At 34.5% G+C, this 16,928-nt stretch overlaps 1 protein-coding gene across 1 annotated transcript in view; it reads right to left on the reverse strand.

Moving 5' to 3' along the window:
* Positions 1-16,928, reverse strand: part of CTNNB1 (catenin beta 1) — a 45,242-nt gene that overhangs the window by 11,470 nt on the left and 16,844 nt on the right. Inside the window, exons 2-4 of the mRNA XM_001369240.5 lie at positions 1,156-1,216; positions 480-707; positions 46-299 (exon numbers count right to left, since the gene is read on the reverse strand). Of these exons, the coding sequence (XP_001369277.1) occupies positions 46-299; positions 480-707; positions 1,156-1,168 (495 nt within the window). The 5' untranslated portion in view covers positions 1,169-1,216. The remainder of the gene's footprint in view (positions 1-45; positions 300-479; positions 708-1,155; positions 1,217-16,928) is intronic.

Consider the following 16,928-nt stretch of genomic DNA (forward strand, 5'->3'; position numbering starts at 1 on the left):
ATTTTCTTTTCAAAACAGTCCACAAGATTATATGTTGGTCCTTACCTGGTCCTCATCATTTAGCAGTTTGGTCAATTCAGGAATTGCACGAGTTGCAAGTTCAGCATCATCTTGGTAGTTGATCAAATTTACAACAGCATGTTTTAGCATCTGAGAAGGTTCAGCCAAACGCTGAACATTAGTTGGGTGAGCGGCATCAAACTGAGTGGATGGGATTTGCATACCCTCATCCAGTGTTTCAGGAAACATAGCTGCACGTACCCTCTGTGCCCTGGTCATGGCATATTGTCCATCGATATCTGAAAAATACATGTAGTCAAAACTTAAAACACTACTTAAAATTCAACTTCACTGACTAATCAACTGTAAGTTATCCCACTTTTTCTCACCCTAAAATGTAAGTCATTGAAACTATTACCCATCCATCTTTAACTGAACAAATCTCATTCCATTCACAAAATGACATTCTATTTACTTACCAGCTACCTGTTCTTGTGTGAAGGACTGAGAAAAACCTTGTTCCCATTCATATAAGACTTGGGTAGTATCCACATCTTCCTCCTCAGGATTTCCCTTTCCACTCAGGGAGGGAGCTGTTGTTGTGGCACCAGAATGGATTCCAGAATCAAGGTAAGACTGTTGCTGCCAGTGGCTAACAGCTGCTTTTCTATCTGGCTCCATTGCCATGTCTAATTCCATCAAGTCAGCTGTAAGAAACGAAAGAGTAAGAAATATTGTAATCATTAAATATTTTACTACAAATACAGAAAATATTTGTAACATGGCCCATTGAAAAAAAAATTTTTTTCAGAAATCAAGTCTGATCTGAAAGACAGCCAAAGAGAATAGAATAATAGCCAGGACCAGCTCAGTGATGACGTGTTAAGTCCTTGGAGGACCACTTAACAGTTACTCACTGAATCAGTGGAAGAATGGCACTGCATCCAGGCTCCAGAAGCAGTCATCCAGACTGTATTCCTGCTGGTGGCTTGTTTGTTTGCTATTTCATCAAGCCATTAGTACTGGTCAGCAGAAAATGGAGCAAAAGGCAGCCTGACAAGTAAGCAGGAAGAGAGGAAAGCAAGGGGATCTGAGCCAGACTGGGCTAACATAGGAGAGCTCCAAAGAGAGTTAATGAAGACCGATGACACAAACCTTGAGTGGCCATTGTCCTTGTTGTATTTTCAGAATTGTGGTCTATTCTACGTCACAGGCCCTAAAAAAATTAAATAAATGCCATTAGAAATGTTTTTCAAAAACAATTATAGTATAAAATATATTCATAATAAGTAATAAATTAGCAATTATATAATTATAAGTAATAATGACCTCTTTAGTCCCTGCACATAAAAATCTCATGAAATTAACTCAACATAGCCTTTTCCTACTTTAGTATATAAATCACTCTTTATAACTAACTGGGAGCCAGTGTAGCATAATGAAAAGAGCACTGAGACTGAAAAATCAGTTCTGTTTATTATGAACCTCTAAACAATGCACTTGCCCTTTCAAAGTGCCTTGTTTTCTTCATTTGTAAACTAAGGGGGAGTAAAGACCCTTCCTGCTCTGGACTTGTGATTCTAAGAAACATTTACAAAAATTGACATTAACAGCCATAAATCATAACATAAGTTGACAAAATAGCCATAAAAACAGCCATAAAGTTACTAACAAATGTAACTACAACAGATGAGGAAAATATATGCATCCAAAAAGGCTCTTATTATACCACCAATCTATCAAATATTAGATAATTCACAAATTAAAATGACTGGGAATTTAGAGAATGATTAAATTGTGAAGGTACATAAACACAACTGGAATTTAAAGCTTCTTTCTAACTACTTAGTCTTCACACTTAAGTGACTTTTATACCATTTTCCCTTCATTCACAACTTTGGTTGTACAAATATTTCCTACATACATCTACTCAAGTAATAAATTGTAATCAAGCATGGCTAATCTAACTGAAATTAGTAAAAAAAAATACTACTCTCAAATTTAAATTCACTGCCTAAATATGGAGATTTTATAGTTTTTACTTTATTCTACTGAACAATTTCAAAAATGGTCAAGTAAGTTTAAAAACATTTTGTAATTTCCCAGAGCACCTTTTAACAAAATGCATTACTGTTATGAAAATACAAATGTACTTCCAAACACTCAAGAGTATATTGTTCCCCACCCCTTAGAAATAGTTAAGCAAAACTACCTAATCAAAAGAATGATTTCAACTAATGTCACTTTCCACTTTCTGAGTTCATTGATCATGACCAGAAAGGATGTACTTTTTTTTCCCTTGTAAACCCATACTGTCCGTCTCAGAATCAGTACTGTGTATTGGTTCCAAAGCTGAAGAACAAATGGTATTGGCTAGGCTAGAGGTTAAGTGACTTGTTGAGGTTCACACAGGGAGGATGTATCTGAGGTCATATCTGAACCCCAGACCTCCCAACTCTAGGCCTGGTTCTCAATCCACTGAGCCATCTACCTACCACCCTACACCTATATCTTTTAATGAAGGCTTTCTTCACTCCATCCAACAGAGGTATTCCTTTTAAAAAATCTTAAGATATCAATCCTATTTTAAAGAAAAAATTTTAAGGAAACCTAGATGCTTCTCTTTGCAGAATATGCATATATGAATCTAAACAGATAGATCAGCAATAATAAAAATTTCAAACTCAACTTAGCACTTAGTTTTCAATCAAGAACCTGACGTATCCATCACTTTCAAAAAATTTTCTGGAATATTTAAGTCCCCAAGTATATGTTTTAATAATGCCTGGCACATTGTAGGTGCTATTAAATGCAAGTTGATTGACATTTGTGTATCATTGGCAATTGGAGTCTCATAAGAATTATATGACGCAAGTACTACAGTTATTATTATTATCCCCATTCTACAGATAAGGAAACAAACTTAGAGAATTCACCATTGTTTATATAGCCAAATATTGGGGTGAAACTTGAGTAAGTCCTACATCATGCCCACTTACTTTCATACTACCTCTCTGGCTAATTTAATATATCCTGCTATTTTTATTTCAAATTAGGCTTTTAGTCAACTATCCTTTTGTTCACATATGCATGACATGTTAAGATGCCAAAGAAAATGTGGTAGACTTACAATTGGCTAACATTTTCTCTTCTTATCTACACCCAACTGTGAACAGATTTTCTTTATTCTTTCAATTTTAAATACCTTAGTAATTTTATTCCAATTCACTGGGGATCATTTTCCCATTGCCCCTTGGACTACTACAGATTAGTTCACCCAAAACCTGGATACAATTATGAACAAAAATAGTTGAGAAGATTAGGGCACCATATTGAAAATAGAATGTTACTGCACATTTCCCTGTGAATAAAATTCCTATTAAAAATGAAGAGATAAATAAAAAATCATAATCTTATTTCTAAATTACATATTTACAATTCAGCTATCTCCATATATCTGCCTGGAAAGTCAACAAATCAGTACCCATTTAAGGAGTGATTAAAGGACAAACAGGTGACTATGAGTGCATTAACTAAATATTTTGTCAGTTTTGTGTTGGTTAGTTTTACTAACCTGATTTTTTTCCTCTTTTTTTATTATGAGGAATGGCTTACTAAAAACTAGGGGAGGAGGTAGAAATGGTGCATGCAGAATGAGTCAGATAAAAATAAAAGAAATCAATGTAAATTTAAAATAAAAATAAAATTAACTGCAAGGTTCAGATTTTAAAAATCACAAGAAAATAATTTAGTAATCATTAATAAGTTATAGGAAAGACTATTAAATACAGACATAACCTCATATATAATACCCTATATTTCAGAAATATTACCTCTACTCACTAAGTTTCATCTTTATGACATTTACAATAGAGCCATATAATACTCTGACTGTAAAGGGGAAGTATTATCTCCTAGTATAGAAAGTGGTGGTTCATGGATCACTGTTCCTTTTTAGGAAATAAATTAAAATTTTCATCATGCAGGGAAAGTTCTCCCTTCCTCTCAAAGGAATGGAATGATTTTAAAGCAGTCTTATCATTAATATTAGTTGCTTATTTTTTTCTTCATAAAGGTTAGACTATCTTATATACTACTAGTCTATTACTGACTTTACATACTTCAAGGATTCTTGACTTCAGCAGCAAAGATCAAGGGTTCTTAGCCTAGAACATGTTAATTTAAAAATAACTGAGAACTGTATGTTAATATAATTGGCTTCCTTTTGCAATACTATGTATTTTATGAAATTAAAAGAATTCTAAGAAGGGATCCATAGGCATCATCAGACTGCCAAAGGAATCCCTGATACATAAATATTTATAAAATCCTTACCTTAAATGACCTCTGACTTACTATGGTGGAAATTATTTTCCTATTTAGTAAAAATAAACAAAACAAAACTAACCATAATCTACTATGGGGAAGGTAGGGTAAAAATGTCAATGAAAGGTAATCAAAACTGACAATAAATCTGGATTAGGTAACACTTAAATGTAAAAAAAAAACCAACTTTTTTTCAATTACACATAGAAACAATTTTTTAAATTATCTGACATTTTGTGGTCTAGATTCTTGCATTTCCTCCTCCCATCCCTCTCTGAGATGGTAAATTTAGTCTGATATAGGTTATACCAGTGCTGTCATACAATACTTATTTCCATATTCCTCATGCCATAAAAGAAGTCACATATCACACAAAAAGAAAAAAATCCCCAAAGGAAATAGTGATAAATGTTATGTTTTTATCTCCATTCAGACTCCAACAGTTCCTTCTATGGCAATAAATAGCATTTTTCATCATGACTCCCTTGGGGTTCTTAGGATCTTGCTTTGCTGATAATAGTTTATAGATCTTCACAGTACAATTTTTCTGTAACTGTATATAGTGCTCCCCCTGTTTAGCTCATTTTGCTTAACATCAGTTCATATATATCTTTCCAAGTTTTTCTGAACTTATTCTGTTCAACATTTCTTATAGAGCAATCCTGTTCCATTACAATCATATATAACAATGTCAGAAATACTTTTTAAATATGCATGAAATAAGCATGATTCAATGGTCTGACCAACAGTTTTCTGGGAGAGCACACTAAACAAAATACCCTCACAAAAAAGGGCGTTGTTTTAGGTGAGAGTAAAAAAAAATGATTTCTCTTAAGTTTTCTACCAAAAGATACTTTACAAACTGAATCAAACAGCCCTTTACATTCATGTTAACAGCTACCCCAAAAAGAAGTTTCCAATCATCTATTTTGTTTCTCCAATGCGCTTTTCTTATAATGCTGTTGGTATCGATTCAACTATAAGTTTCCTGAAGCCAGGAACAATGTCTTTCTTAATTATGTATCATTTCCAGTTTCTGGGCCCAGTTCAAAACAAGTGCTAAATTTTTGCTAATGAATAAAATTCCATTGTAACAACGTTCACTTCCAGTTAAACAAATCAAACAATTAAATCTAAAGCCAAGTCAAGATTTAATTTCTTGCCTTCAGAAAGTACTGATAACTTAAGATGGGGAGGTAAGACATACAAGGAAGTAGTTGTGAATTGAAGGCAATGACAGAAAATTAAATCTATAAGAAAATTAGAACACTGCAAAAAAATTAGTACTTCAAATTTGTGTTCTCAAACCAAGAATTTGGATGTGTTACTTTAGGGGTTTTAGTTTTCCAAATATTCTTTAGAAGTGTATTAGCACAAGTAACAAAAGGAAAAGCCAACCATTTTCAGCAAATTCAAACAGAATTCTCAACCAAAGCTATTAGATCAGAAATAAAAATCAAGTACAGGTCATAAAAAGAGACAAAAAATCATAAAATGAGGGGTCTGGGTCAGATGTTTGTAGATTTAATTTACAGAATTAAAAACCGTAATACCCAAAGAGGTGAAGTGATTTGTCTTACTTAGTGGCATCAATCAACAAGTATTTATTAAAATTTTCATCATATGCTAGACTCTGTAATATAGAGATAAAAACTGAAATCTCTGCACCCAGGAGGCTTATGTGTCTTTTTTGCCCTTATAAGGAAAGGGGAGAAAGGGCCAGAAGCACTTGTAAACAAATTGTATTAATTTTTTTAAAAGGAAAAAATATTGATACCATATTTCAGTAACTGGTTTTGTCATCTTATATATTTTATTTCATGCATTAAAAATGTTTTATTGTAAGAACAGGTCTTTAAGGCTTTATGCTTCCAAAGGGTTCCATGATACACACAAAAGAAGTTTTTATAGAGTAATACAATAGTACACATTGGGATGACTGGCTGCTATGGAAAGAAATGAAATGAGGAAAGTCCATGTAGGTGCCAGTTTTTGAGCAGAGCACTGAAAAACAGGAAGAAAGAACAGCATAGGAATGCAAAGACATTAAATGTTGTGTGTGAGGAACAGCAAGAAGATCAGTTTGGGTGGATATCAAGAGTACAGGAATATGGGGCACCTCGGTGGCTCAACGGATTGAAAGCCAGGCCTAGAGACAGAAAAGTCCTGGTTAAATCTGGCCACTGACTTCCTAGCTGTGACCCTGGGCAAGTCACTTAACCCCAATAGCCTAGCCCTTATCACTTTTCTGTTGTGGAACCAATGATTTTAAAAAATTAATAGAATTTATCCACAAGTTTCCCAATTTCTCCCCACCTCCCAAGGTACTATCCAGGCCTTTCAGGCACTCGCTGAAGGTGACATTCATAATTTATTCCTCTAGTAACAGTATTGATTCTAAGGCAGAAAGTGAGGGTTAAAAAAAAAATTTAAGTACAGTAATAACATTTAAAACATGTTGGAGCTGCATTGTAAAGGGTTTAAAAGCCAGAAGTTTGACCACAGACATTATATAATAGGGAATTAACTGGAATTTATTGAACAAGGATGCAACATGGTCAGACTTCACACCTTAGAAATAACATTATAGGAGTGCTGTGGAGAATGGATGAGAGATGTGAGGCCAGGAGACTGTCTCTGACCTTGGACAAGTCATTTAACTCCAACTGCCTAATTTTATATATATATATATATATATATATATATCTTATTTTATTCACTTAAAAATATTATTCTGAGAAGGGGTTCATGGGCTAATTTAATATATCATATCCCAGTTTAATGAAATTAGAATGGATTAAAAATTCTCATTTCTTACACCTAAACCTCAAATAATGATCTCATAATTTTTTATGGCTTAAGTTAAAGCTAAATCAAGTTCTAGACTCCTGGTATCCACTCAAAAAGATTTGGGGTAGACAAATATTAGTTGAAAAGATGTACCATTAAATTCTTTTACTGACATGCATATTATTCTAAATATAAGGTGATTAAAATGATTTCAAGGAAACAAATATTCTATTTCTCACAACTTCGCAGAATGATTTTTTAAGTTATACAGCTTTAAATGGGGTCCATGACACAAAAAAAAAGGATATGAATCCCTGGTTCAGATGCTGCAATAACAATTTCAGAGAAAAATGATTAACAGAATGCTTTTGTTAATGGAAAAAAGTGGCATCAGTTCAAACTTACACAATTTATAAGACCGCTTTTCATAATGAATTCCTATCACAAAAGCCTTTCTAAATTCTAAAAGCAAAATCAATAACTTAAAAATAATTATTGAAAACATTTTAATCCAACTAGTATTTATTAAGGCAATTAGCCTACATGCCAAGTACAATTTAGACACAATAGTATTATTTTTAATATATTATACTTATAGTATAATACAGATGGGGATTAGTATCTGAATCAGGAAGAATGGAGTTCCAATCCTGTGTCTAACTGGAACTAGTTATGTGATCATGGAAAACCAGTCTAAAAATATTCCCAAACAACTACCTATAAACTAAAGATGCTTCTGGGAGTCAGAACTTTGCCAAACAACTATTTGTATACATGCAGATGCACAGATGCACAGATACACACACACACACACACACACACACACACACACACTCACTCACACTCTACATTTTAAAATTTTATATTTAAAAAACTACCATGAATTTAATCTGTGGACTTCATGGTGTACATGTGGCAGATAGCATCATCATACCCACTAAATTTTCCCATTTTATTAGACTTTGAGCAATTTTTATTAGTAAAATTATGTAGGTGTTCAATTAATTTATGTTTGTTTCTGAAACATTTGTTGATTGTATCTGTATTTATTTGACATCAACAGCTCTCAATTATATCATTTTCTAGGGAAAACTAATGATCCACTATATAGAAATTTATTTTACTGTTATAATAAAGAACATTAAAAAATGTTGTTTTTTTTAATCAACAAGACCTACAGATGGCTCTTGTTCTCTTATCACAAGTAGTCTTGAACGCACATATACCTCTCCTGCCCCCAGAACCGAGTCCTTCCTTTTTACAAGAATCATTAAATAGAAGTGTCATAGTGACTGCATTCCACAACATATGGAAGCATTCTACCTCTGAATGGTCCCATTTTTCCACTAAGAGAAAGTATATTATCTCCTAAATCATGAATGATTATTACAAATCTCAGTCTGAATTTCTTTGAGCAACCTTTATTATATTATTAGTCATTATGTTTATGATTCGTCATGTTCTGTTTGGTTCTGTTCTCACAAATTCCTGTGTTTATCTGAATTGTTTCCACTGTACCCATATACCAGTTTAAGTCATTTTTCCAACTGAAGTGATGCCTACTTTGTTGAAACTAAAAATGCCATCAAGAATGTTTTTGTTTTTTTTTTTTAAATATTGTGGGCCTTTGTTTCTATCTATGGCTTTCTTAGGCTATATGAGTTTGCTGGGCCAAAAGTTATGAACAACTTCTGGTTTTTAGAAGATGTCATCTTCCTAGACTCTGGCAAAAAAGGTTCCATTTTTTAGGGTCATCTTTATCATTTCTAATTTACCAAGTGTACAGTAAAGTTTCAAGGTTTATTTTAATTTAATTTTCCCTTCTCTTCATCACTAATGATTTGGAGCATGAGCTCTTGAAAGCTTGCCATTCTTTAAAAAACTATTAATTTATCTGTTGAGGCTCTTGCAAGGTTTTATCTATGTCAGTTCTCTCTATATCTTGGGTGTCAAACTAGTAGAATATATTTGAGACAAATATTTTAGTCCCCCTCAATGGAATATATGTCATATTTTATCTTCACTGAACTGTTCTGATAAAGCTTCATTTTGGATAATTGAAAAAGTCCTTTCTTTTGTCTTTTACCACCAGCTCTATTCCTTGTTCCCTTAAGAATTTTCTGCCCGGGCATAGTTGTATGTATCTCTTTCTACTCTCTTAATTTTTTAAAATGAAGTGACCCATTTATATTCAGGTTACATTTTTATACTATTGTGGCCAACAGAAAGTATATCATCCTAATCCAAAACTAATTTCTTCCAGACAACTTTCTAGTTTCACAGCAGTTATCATATAGAGCTAGTTCTCCCTCCCACAAGTTTGTTTTTGGATTTAGCAAACATTAAGGATCAGAATTTTTTTACAGTCTTTTAATATATCATATCCCAGCTAACTGAAATTAGAAAGGATTAAAATTTTGCTTTTCTTGCACCCAAACTACAGATCCTGATCTCACTATTTTTTATGGCTTAAATGACAATCAAATCAATAATATTTATTAAGCACCTACTATGTACCCAAGCACTGTGCTAATTGCTGAGGATACAAAAAAGAGAGGTAGATTTGAGAATCATCAGCGAAATCAGTAGTAGTATGGGAAATGGCAGAGGAGAGAACCCTGAGGGACACCTACAGTTAGAGGGCATGATGTGGATAAAGATCCATCAGAGGAGACCGAGAAGTCAGATAGGGTAGGAAGAAAACCAGGAGAGTGGTATCCCAAAAGCAGAGAGAAGAGAATTATCAAGGAGAAGAACAAAGCTGCAGAGGTCAAGGAAAATGAAGATTAGAGGTGCCACTGGACTTGTTAATTAAGAAATAATTTCTAACTTTAGAGAGCAGTTCTGATGAAATTATAAGGTCTAGAGGTCAGATTGTAAGGAGGTTAAGAACTGAGGAACAGAGAAAGCTGAGTCAAGTTACAGACTCCAGGTTTCCATTCAAATGTAAAGATTTGGAACAGATGAAAGAAGTCAAAAAGATGTATCAGTAAACTATTTTACTGAAATGTACATTATTCTGAATGAGATGTTTGAAGCCATTTCAAGAGGTTTTAGCCAAACCCACCAATTAATCTTTTAGTGGTACTTTTCAATCCATTTTCAGAAGTCTTATTTTCTGATGAAGATAAAACTAGTGGTTTAACCATGTTTTGGCACTGGATGTCATAATGATTATCCTAATCGTGTAAGAAATTTAAATGCTCCATTCCTCTCAAAAATAGTTCCTTTTAAAAGGTTTTATTCTCTAAAAAGGGCAACAGCCAATTTTGAATAGCGCTTCATAATATACTCAACTAGCACATCAGCATTATGTTTGGGATCTGATTCTAGTTATTGTCTAAAAAGGAAAAATGACTTGTTAAAACATTGCTGGAAAAATAAATAACCATACAGTAAGGCCTTTGTATCCATGGAGGATTCTACCACGGACTGCTGAAACTGCAGATATAAAGGAACATCTGCTGTTAAGTATGAGTAACTGAATCCGCATATACAGGGGCACAACTGCACTACTAGCACCATTACTCTTGTTCTTTGGGGCCATTATTACAGTAAATAAGGGCTTTCTTAAACAACAGCACTTCCATACAGCCAGACTGGAAGAAAGTTTCATATGGGAGTGTGAGTATGGGGAAAAAAGGGAAGTCCCTACAGAGTTGATGGAATTCACTGTTATAGCTTGTACTAGCTTGGTGGGTAGTTTAAAACTTAGGAACCATCTGTTTTCTGGAATTTTCCTATTTTAATTTTTTTCCATTGTTAACAGCAGGTAACTGAATCAGTCAATACCAAATTAGCAGACATGGGAGCACAACTGTATCAGTTCAAAAAAAGGTTCTTAAAATTCAATACAAAAATTCAGGTGTTAAAAGGAAACTTTATATTATCCTGTGGGTCAATATGCCCCCAAAGCTATTACTCCTTTATAACATACAAGTCCACACAATCAATTATGTTTTTTTTTTTTTAGGGGAAGGCTGCTAATTAAAAGGTTAGCCATGCTACTGAGAGATGACTTTAAGGTTTGGAAAGTTAAATCATTATAATGCTTGGAGAAAAAGGAAAGATGGGATAGTAAGAACAAGGCTGATAGACAGAATCTCTAGTCAAAGCTCCTAGAGAGGAAGAGAAGTAGGAATGTAAGAATAAATCAGTTGCTTAGAGCAATTTGGGGACCTTGTCTGGACTTACAAAAATTTCTAACATCATGGTAGAATATCTTAATGACATTACTATAAAATGATACATCTATGAAGAAAGACTTTCATTTAAAAGAAGTTAACAGTAGACGTTGCTGCCACCAACTCTTGCTGAAAATGCAGTAAAACTTCTATTTTGCTTCCACTCATTGGAAACCCATAACTGGTTTGAAACAGAGTAGGCTTAGTTACAGAAATGGTTATTCAGTATCATGATGCTGTGCAACTTAATTATAATGCATCATTAAATGCCTACATCTAAGACAGCTATAGGCTGTGAGAGCAAAAGAAAAATCATGGTGTAATACATAACATGCTGGATTTGGAGCTGAAAAGTTGTCTTAAAATTCTGCCTCTGTCATTTGCCAGTTGTATGGCCTTAGGTAAATCAAGTTTTCCAATCTGTAAAATGGAAATAATTAATACTGGTAGCACCTGTTTTGAGGCTCAACTAATATATATAAAATGCCTTGCAAACTTCAGAGTGCTTGCTATATGTAAATGCCAACTAACACCATCATCATAAAAATAATTTTAGGAAGGAAAGAACATTAACAAATATCAGGAACGTGCAGCAGCACCTTGAAGGAAGATCAAGAATCTGAAAGGCAGAGAAAAAACAAAGTGGGTCAGGGCAAGAAGAAAATTTGTAATCATGAAGAGATGAGGAGATACATTTTCAGTTTTTAAGGAGTAGCTAATATTGTCATCTGGCTAAAAAAAAAGGACACAAGGGGGGTAACATAAGAAGGGTTGGAAAGTAGGTTAGATCCAGATTGTGGAAGGCTTTAGGAATCTGTATGATTGTAGTCTTTAATAAAGTCACTTGAACAAGAGTGTGACATTGTCAGATGTGTCTTGGGAAGGTTATTTTATCAAGTCTTTCAAAGAAGATTGGAGAGGAAAGAGAATGGAATCTTCCATAATAATTCAAATGATAAAAGGTCTTACTAATTGAGGTTGGAGGGGGCAGCTGGGTGGCTCAGTATATTGAGAGTCAGGCCTACTAGAGACAAGGTCCTAAGTTCAAATCTTGCCTCAGACACTTCCTAGCTGTGTGACCCTGGGTCAAGTCACTTAACTCCCATTGCCTAGCCCTTACCACTCTTCTGCCTCGGAGCCAATACGCAGTATAAACTCCAAGCGGAAGGTAAGGGTTTTTAAAAATAATAATAATAAGAGGTGGGAACAGTTAAATGGACAGTTAAGTGGCAAGAGATTGTAGCTGGGTATTCCTTTTGATTACCGAGTCCTAAGGAGAATTTAGAAGGTAATTCTCTTAGCCTAGGTTCAAGTTATTGAAAGCACTTGAGATTTAACTACATTTCTTTAAATCTACTCTACAATTCAGAATATCTCTACACAATCTAAGTGGCCTACTCCTTTTAATTAAATCCAGTGATGTCATATAGTTTTGATTTTTCATACTATAAACCTTTTAAAATTTAAACATGTGTAATTAAAAAAGAAGGTGGGCTGTTCATGTAGGGGAATCAAGAGATAACAGATGCACAGCCAAAATACTCACCTGGTAATCTCTAGAGTACTAGTAAAAAGAACAAGAGGAAGGTATCAAAGAGAGAATATGAACACTAACCACACAGGCATAGAGGAGTCAGACAGACTTGGTATAGAGGGAGGAAATCTCCACCTATTCTCAAAAAACAAAGAAGTAAGTAACTAAAGAGCTATGTCCAAAGATGTATCCATAAAAGCCTACTTAAGTCACAATGCAATTGAAGCAAACACAGCACCATAACACTTCATCTTACCAAAACACAGATGAGAACAAGGAATCAAAAATATCAAGAGGTCAACAAATCTATGCATTGAAATGGATTTTACTCAGAACTACATAAATTTGACTAGTTGTAAATTTCAAATTATTTCAAATTAAGTCTTTTTTCAAAATTGCCTATTATAAATTTGAACTAAAAAATGACTAGATTGCAAGATTTTTGCAACTAAGCCATCTTCTCATATATTTTGTTCTATTAAAGTAGTAATATTCTAAGATCCAGTCATATAATTGTAAACCTGATTTTTGAGAAATCCAATTTAAAGTATTGGCATAAATAAATACAAATAAAAATAAAAGACAATGCTGATACCATACTTTTAAAGGTAAATCACATATACTTTTCCTTAAATCAGTAAACTACAAAAGTAGAAAGTAAGTCGTAATATTAGTCCAGACTTTTTTTTGGAAAGAAGGTGAAGGGTTGTTGCAAAGTTGAGTCAAAACCAGTGTATTTCAGTGTATTGATGTTCTACCCCCCTCCCACCATGAGCTTCTTTGTGACATATAAATTTACCCCATTTTGTTTCTTTTCCCATTTCTCTTAATATTAACCTTTTTTTTTAACTCATACACACATACACATATATTTATGCACACATATATCTATATACATATTTATGTCTTGGCATTTTATCCTATACATTTTGTCACTGTTCCCTCCAAGTATAATTCTTCTAGCTACCCAGGTGATGATAACAATTTTTAAGAGTTACCAATATCTTCTTTTCTTATAGGGATACGTATCATTTTAACTTATTGGGTCCCTTAAGAAAAGTTTGTTTTTTGTTTTGTTTTGTTTTTTTCCCCCTTAATTACCTTTTGATGATTCTCTTGAGTTCTGTGTTTGGGCATCAAATTTTCTGTTCAGGTCTGGTCTTTTCTTTACAAATGCTTAGAATTCTTCTATTTTATTAAATGACCACACTTTTCCCTGTAAGAATATAGTCAGTTTTGTTGGGTAATTGATTCTTGGTTGTAGACCTAGTTCCCTTGCTTTTCACATTCCATGCCTTTCGGTCCTTCAGTGTGGATGCAGCCAGATCATGTGTTATCTTAACTGTAGTTCCATGGTATCTGAATGACTTCTTAGCAGCCTGTAATATTTTTTCCTTGGTCTGGTAGTTCTTGAATTTGGCTGTAACATTCCTGGGTGTTCAGTTGGGGATTCTTTCAATCTCCACTTTTCCTTCTTGTTCTAGAATGTCAGCGCAGTTTTCTTGAATAATTTCCTGTAGTATGGTGTCCAGGCTTTTTCTTTTGTCATGGTCTTCTGGTAGACCAAAGATTCTTAAGTCTCTCCTGGAACAATGTTCTAATTCTTCTGTTTTGTGAATGAGGTGTTTCATATTTCCTCAATTTTTTCATTCTTATCATTTTGTTTTATAGTTTCATACTGCCTTGTGAAGTCGCTTGCTTCTAATTGTTGTATTCTGGTTTTTAAAGACTGGATTTCATCCCTGGCTTTTGGGTCATCCTCCTGATCTGATTTTCTTTGGAGGTCATCTTTATCTTCTTTGCCTCATTTTCAAGCTGATTAATTTTGGTTTTCAAGACACTATTTTTTTGTTTTAGTTCAAGTCCCTCTGTTTCCAGATGACTTATCATGCTTTTTAAGTTCTTTTCCCAGTTGTCTTCTGCCTCTCTTAATTGTTTTGAGTTCTTCCAAGGCCTGTGTCCAATTCGCTGGAGTTTCAGTGTTTTTGCTTTGTATTCACTTGATCATCCTCTGTTACATTTGCTCTTTGTTCATTGCCTGCACTATTGCTCCTCTCATTTTGTGCTGGATCTATGGGTTTGGGCTTTTCTGTCAGCCTTCACCCTTGGAGCTTAGCAAGGCACTCACAGCAAGGGGAGAGGTGTTGGAGCTTGAGCTTCCAGGCCCTCTGAAGCCTTGATGAGATTAAGCCCAGCTGAGTTGCAGAGTTGCAGAGCTAGATATGCCTGAGGTCAAATGGGGGGAGGGGGAGGGGGAGGGGGAGGGGCGCCTACAATATGGAGTGTCTCTATTGCTGTGACTAGGCTGCCTCCTCGGTGCTTCTCCTCTAGCTGCCTCCCAGCCTCCTGTTTTTGGAGTCTGGCACAGCTTTGCCCACAAGGTACTCCCTCCAGACTAGCGTCCTTGAGTGGGGGAGGGGTCCTGGGACCTTCCTTCTTCCTTCCCCTTAAACTTGAGTGTTCTAGAATTCAGGCTTTTTAGGGACATACCTTTAAGTTGAATCCAACAAGAGGGTTCCTTAGATCTGTCCTGTTAGATTTGGTTTTTCAGTCCCCTAGGAGTATTTGGTTTTTAATTGGTGAAGAAGGATTTTCAGAGGTCTAAACTTTCACTGCCTCTACGCAGCCATCTTGACTCCACCCTTTGGTTTGTTTTTTAGAACAGCAATGAAAGATGATCTTAAATAAGGATTGTTGTTAGTTTCAAACAAGAATGTGAAAACAATTTTGCAAAACTTAAGTCACCATAACAGCTCTGAACTCTTCATTAGGCATGCTTAGTAGTTTATAAGCAGCCTTATCATATTATATTTTTAGTACCTGAAACCAAATCTCCACAAAAATGCAGTAAACCCCTTTATATCACCTGACAAATAACCAGAGACAAAGCTAATAGCCCCTATATGTCATTTAACATCATGTTTTTGCTGAACCAAATTAGACTTTAAGGACAAGTCCTTTGAAGTTTCTAGAAACCATGAGTTAGTACTGAGGAAGTGACTTTACTGTCAACTAAAAATTGCCACTATTTGAATGTAAAGAACTTATGCTTAATTTCTAAATCAGAAATATACTAATATACAGAGCTCCCTTCTTTACTCCCAAAAAGGATACACAAGACAGAAAATAGCAGCGGGCTGGTCATATACCAAACATTTAAGATACACCTGGAATAGCATACCAGTACCCCTAAATTAAAAAAAACATATATTACTGCAACCAAATTTTGCAATCATTTGCCTTAGGAAATCTGGGTTTCACTTCCAATTCTGCCACTTGTTATATGACAGGTCACTTTACTTTCCTTGGGTCTTATTTGCAAAATTAGGAGGGGAGGAACCTAAGGGATCCCTAACAATAGCTTTAAGCCTTTTGATCCTAAGAGAGCATCCTGTGCTCTGGGGTGAAATCTTCCAGAGAGGACTCATAGTAAAGACTCACTGTAAAGAATGAAAAAGTATAGCACAAGTACGGAGGAATTATGATCTTTGTCAGCAGAGGAAGTACCTCCATGATGAAATCACAGAACAAAATAAAAACTTGTTTTATTTTTAAAACTTTTTAACTTTTAGATGATGTATGATGCTAAAGATCTGGAAAGTTAATCTGCCAGATAATTCACAGCAATAAACACACAACAGTTATTTTCTTTCACTAATAAAGCAATGAGACATATGCCATGAGTAGCATGATACAATAACTCTTGAAAACTCAGCACTTTCACTTCCAAATTACCTACTACTTGCTATATATAAGAAGCACCACACAAAGGCTTTTAAAGAACTTCTGTACTAGTTTGATTCTCAGAAAGCTACATGGGAAAACTAGTAAGTGGTCTCAATTACTTTCAAGACCCATAGAGACTAGCTATGAGAGGAAAAAACTGTTTTAGGGAACTAGGAACCTATAAGTGTTAAATTTGACGTGTCCGCTAGATACTCCCTTAAAAATTATATGATCTCAATGACTAAATTCTCCAAGGAATTACATCAGATAGCCTGCCTATATCGTTTCCTGAAAACAGTGTGAGGCCAAAATTCTTTGACATTTTAAAAATATTTTGTCAAGTAAGATATAGTTTTTCCCCAACAAAG

The sequence above is a fragment of the Monodelphis domestica genome, chromosome 5, assembly GCF_027887165.1.
Source record: "Monodelphis domestica isolate mMonDom1 chromosome 5, mMonDom1.pri, whole genome shotgun sequence".
NCBI classification, from domain to species: Eukaryota; Metazoa; Chordata; class Mammalia; order Didelphimorphia; family Didelphidae; genus Monodelphis; species Monodelphis domestica.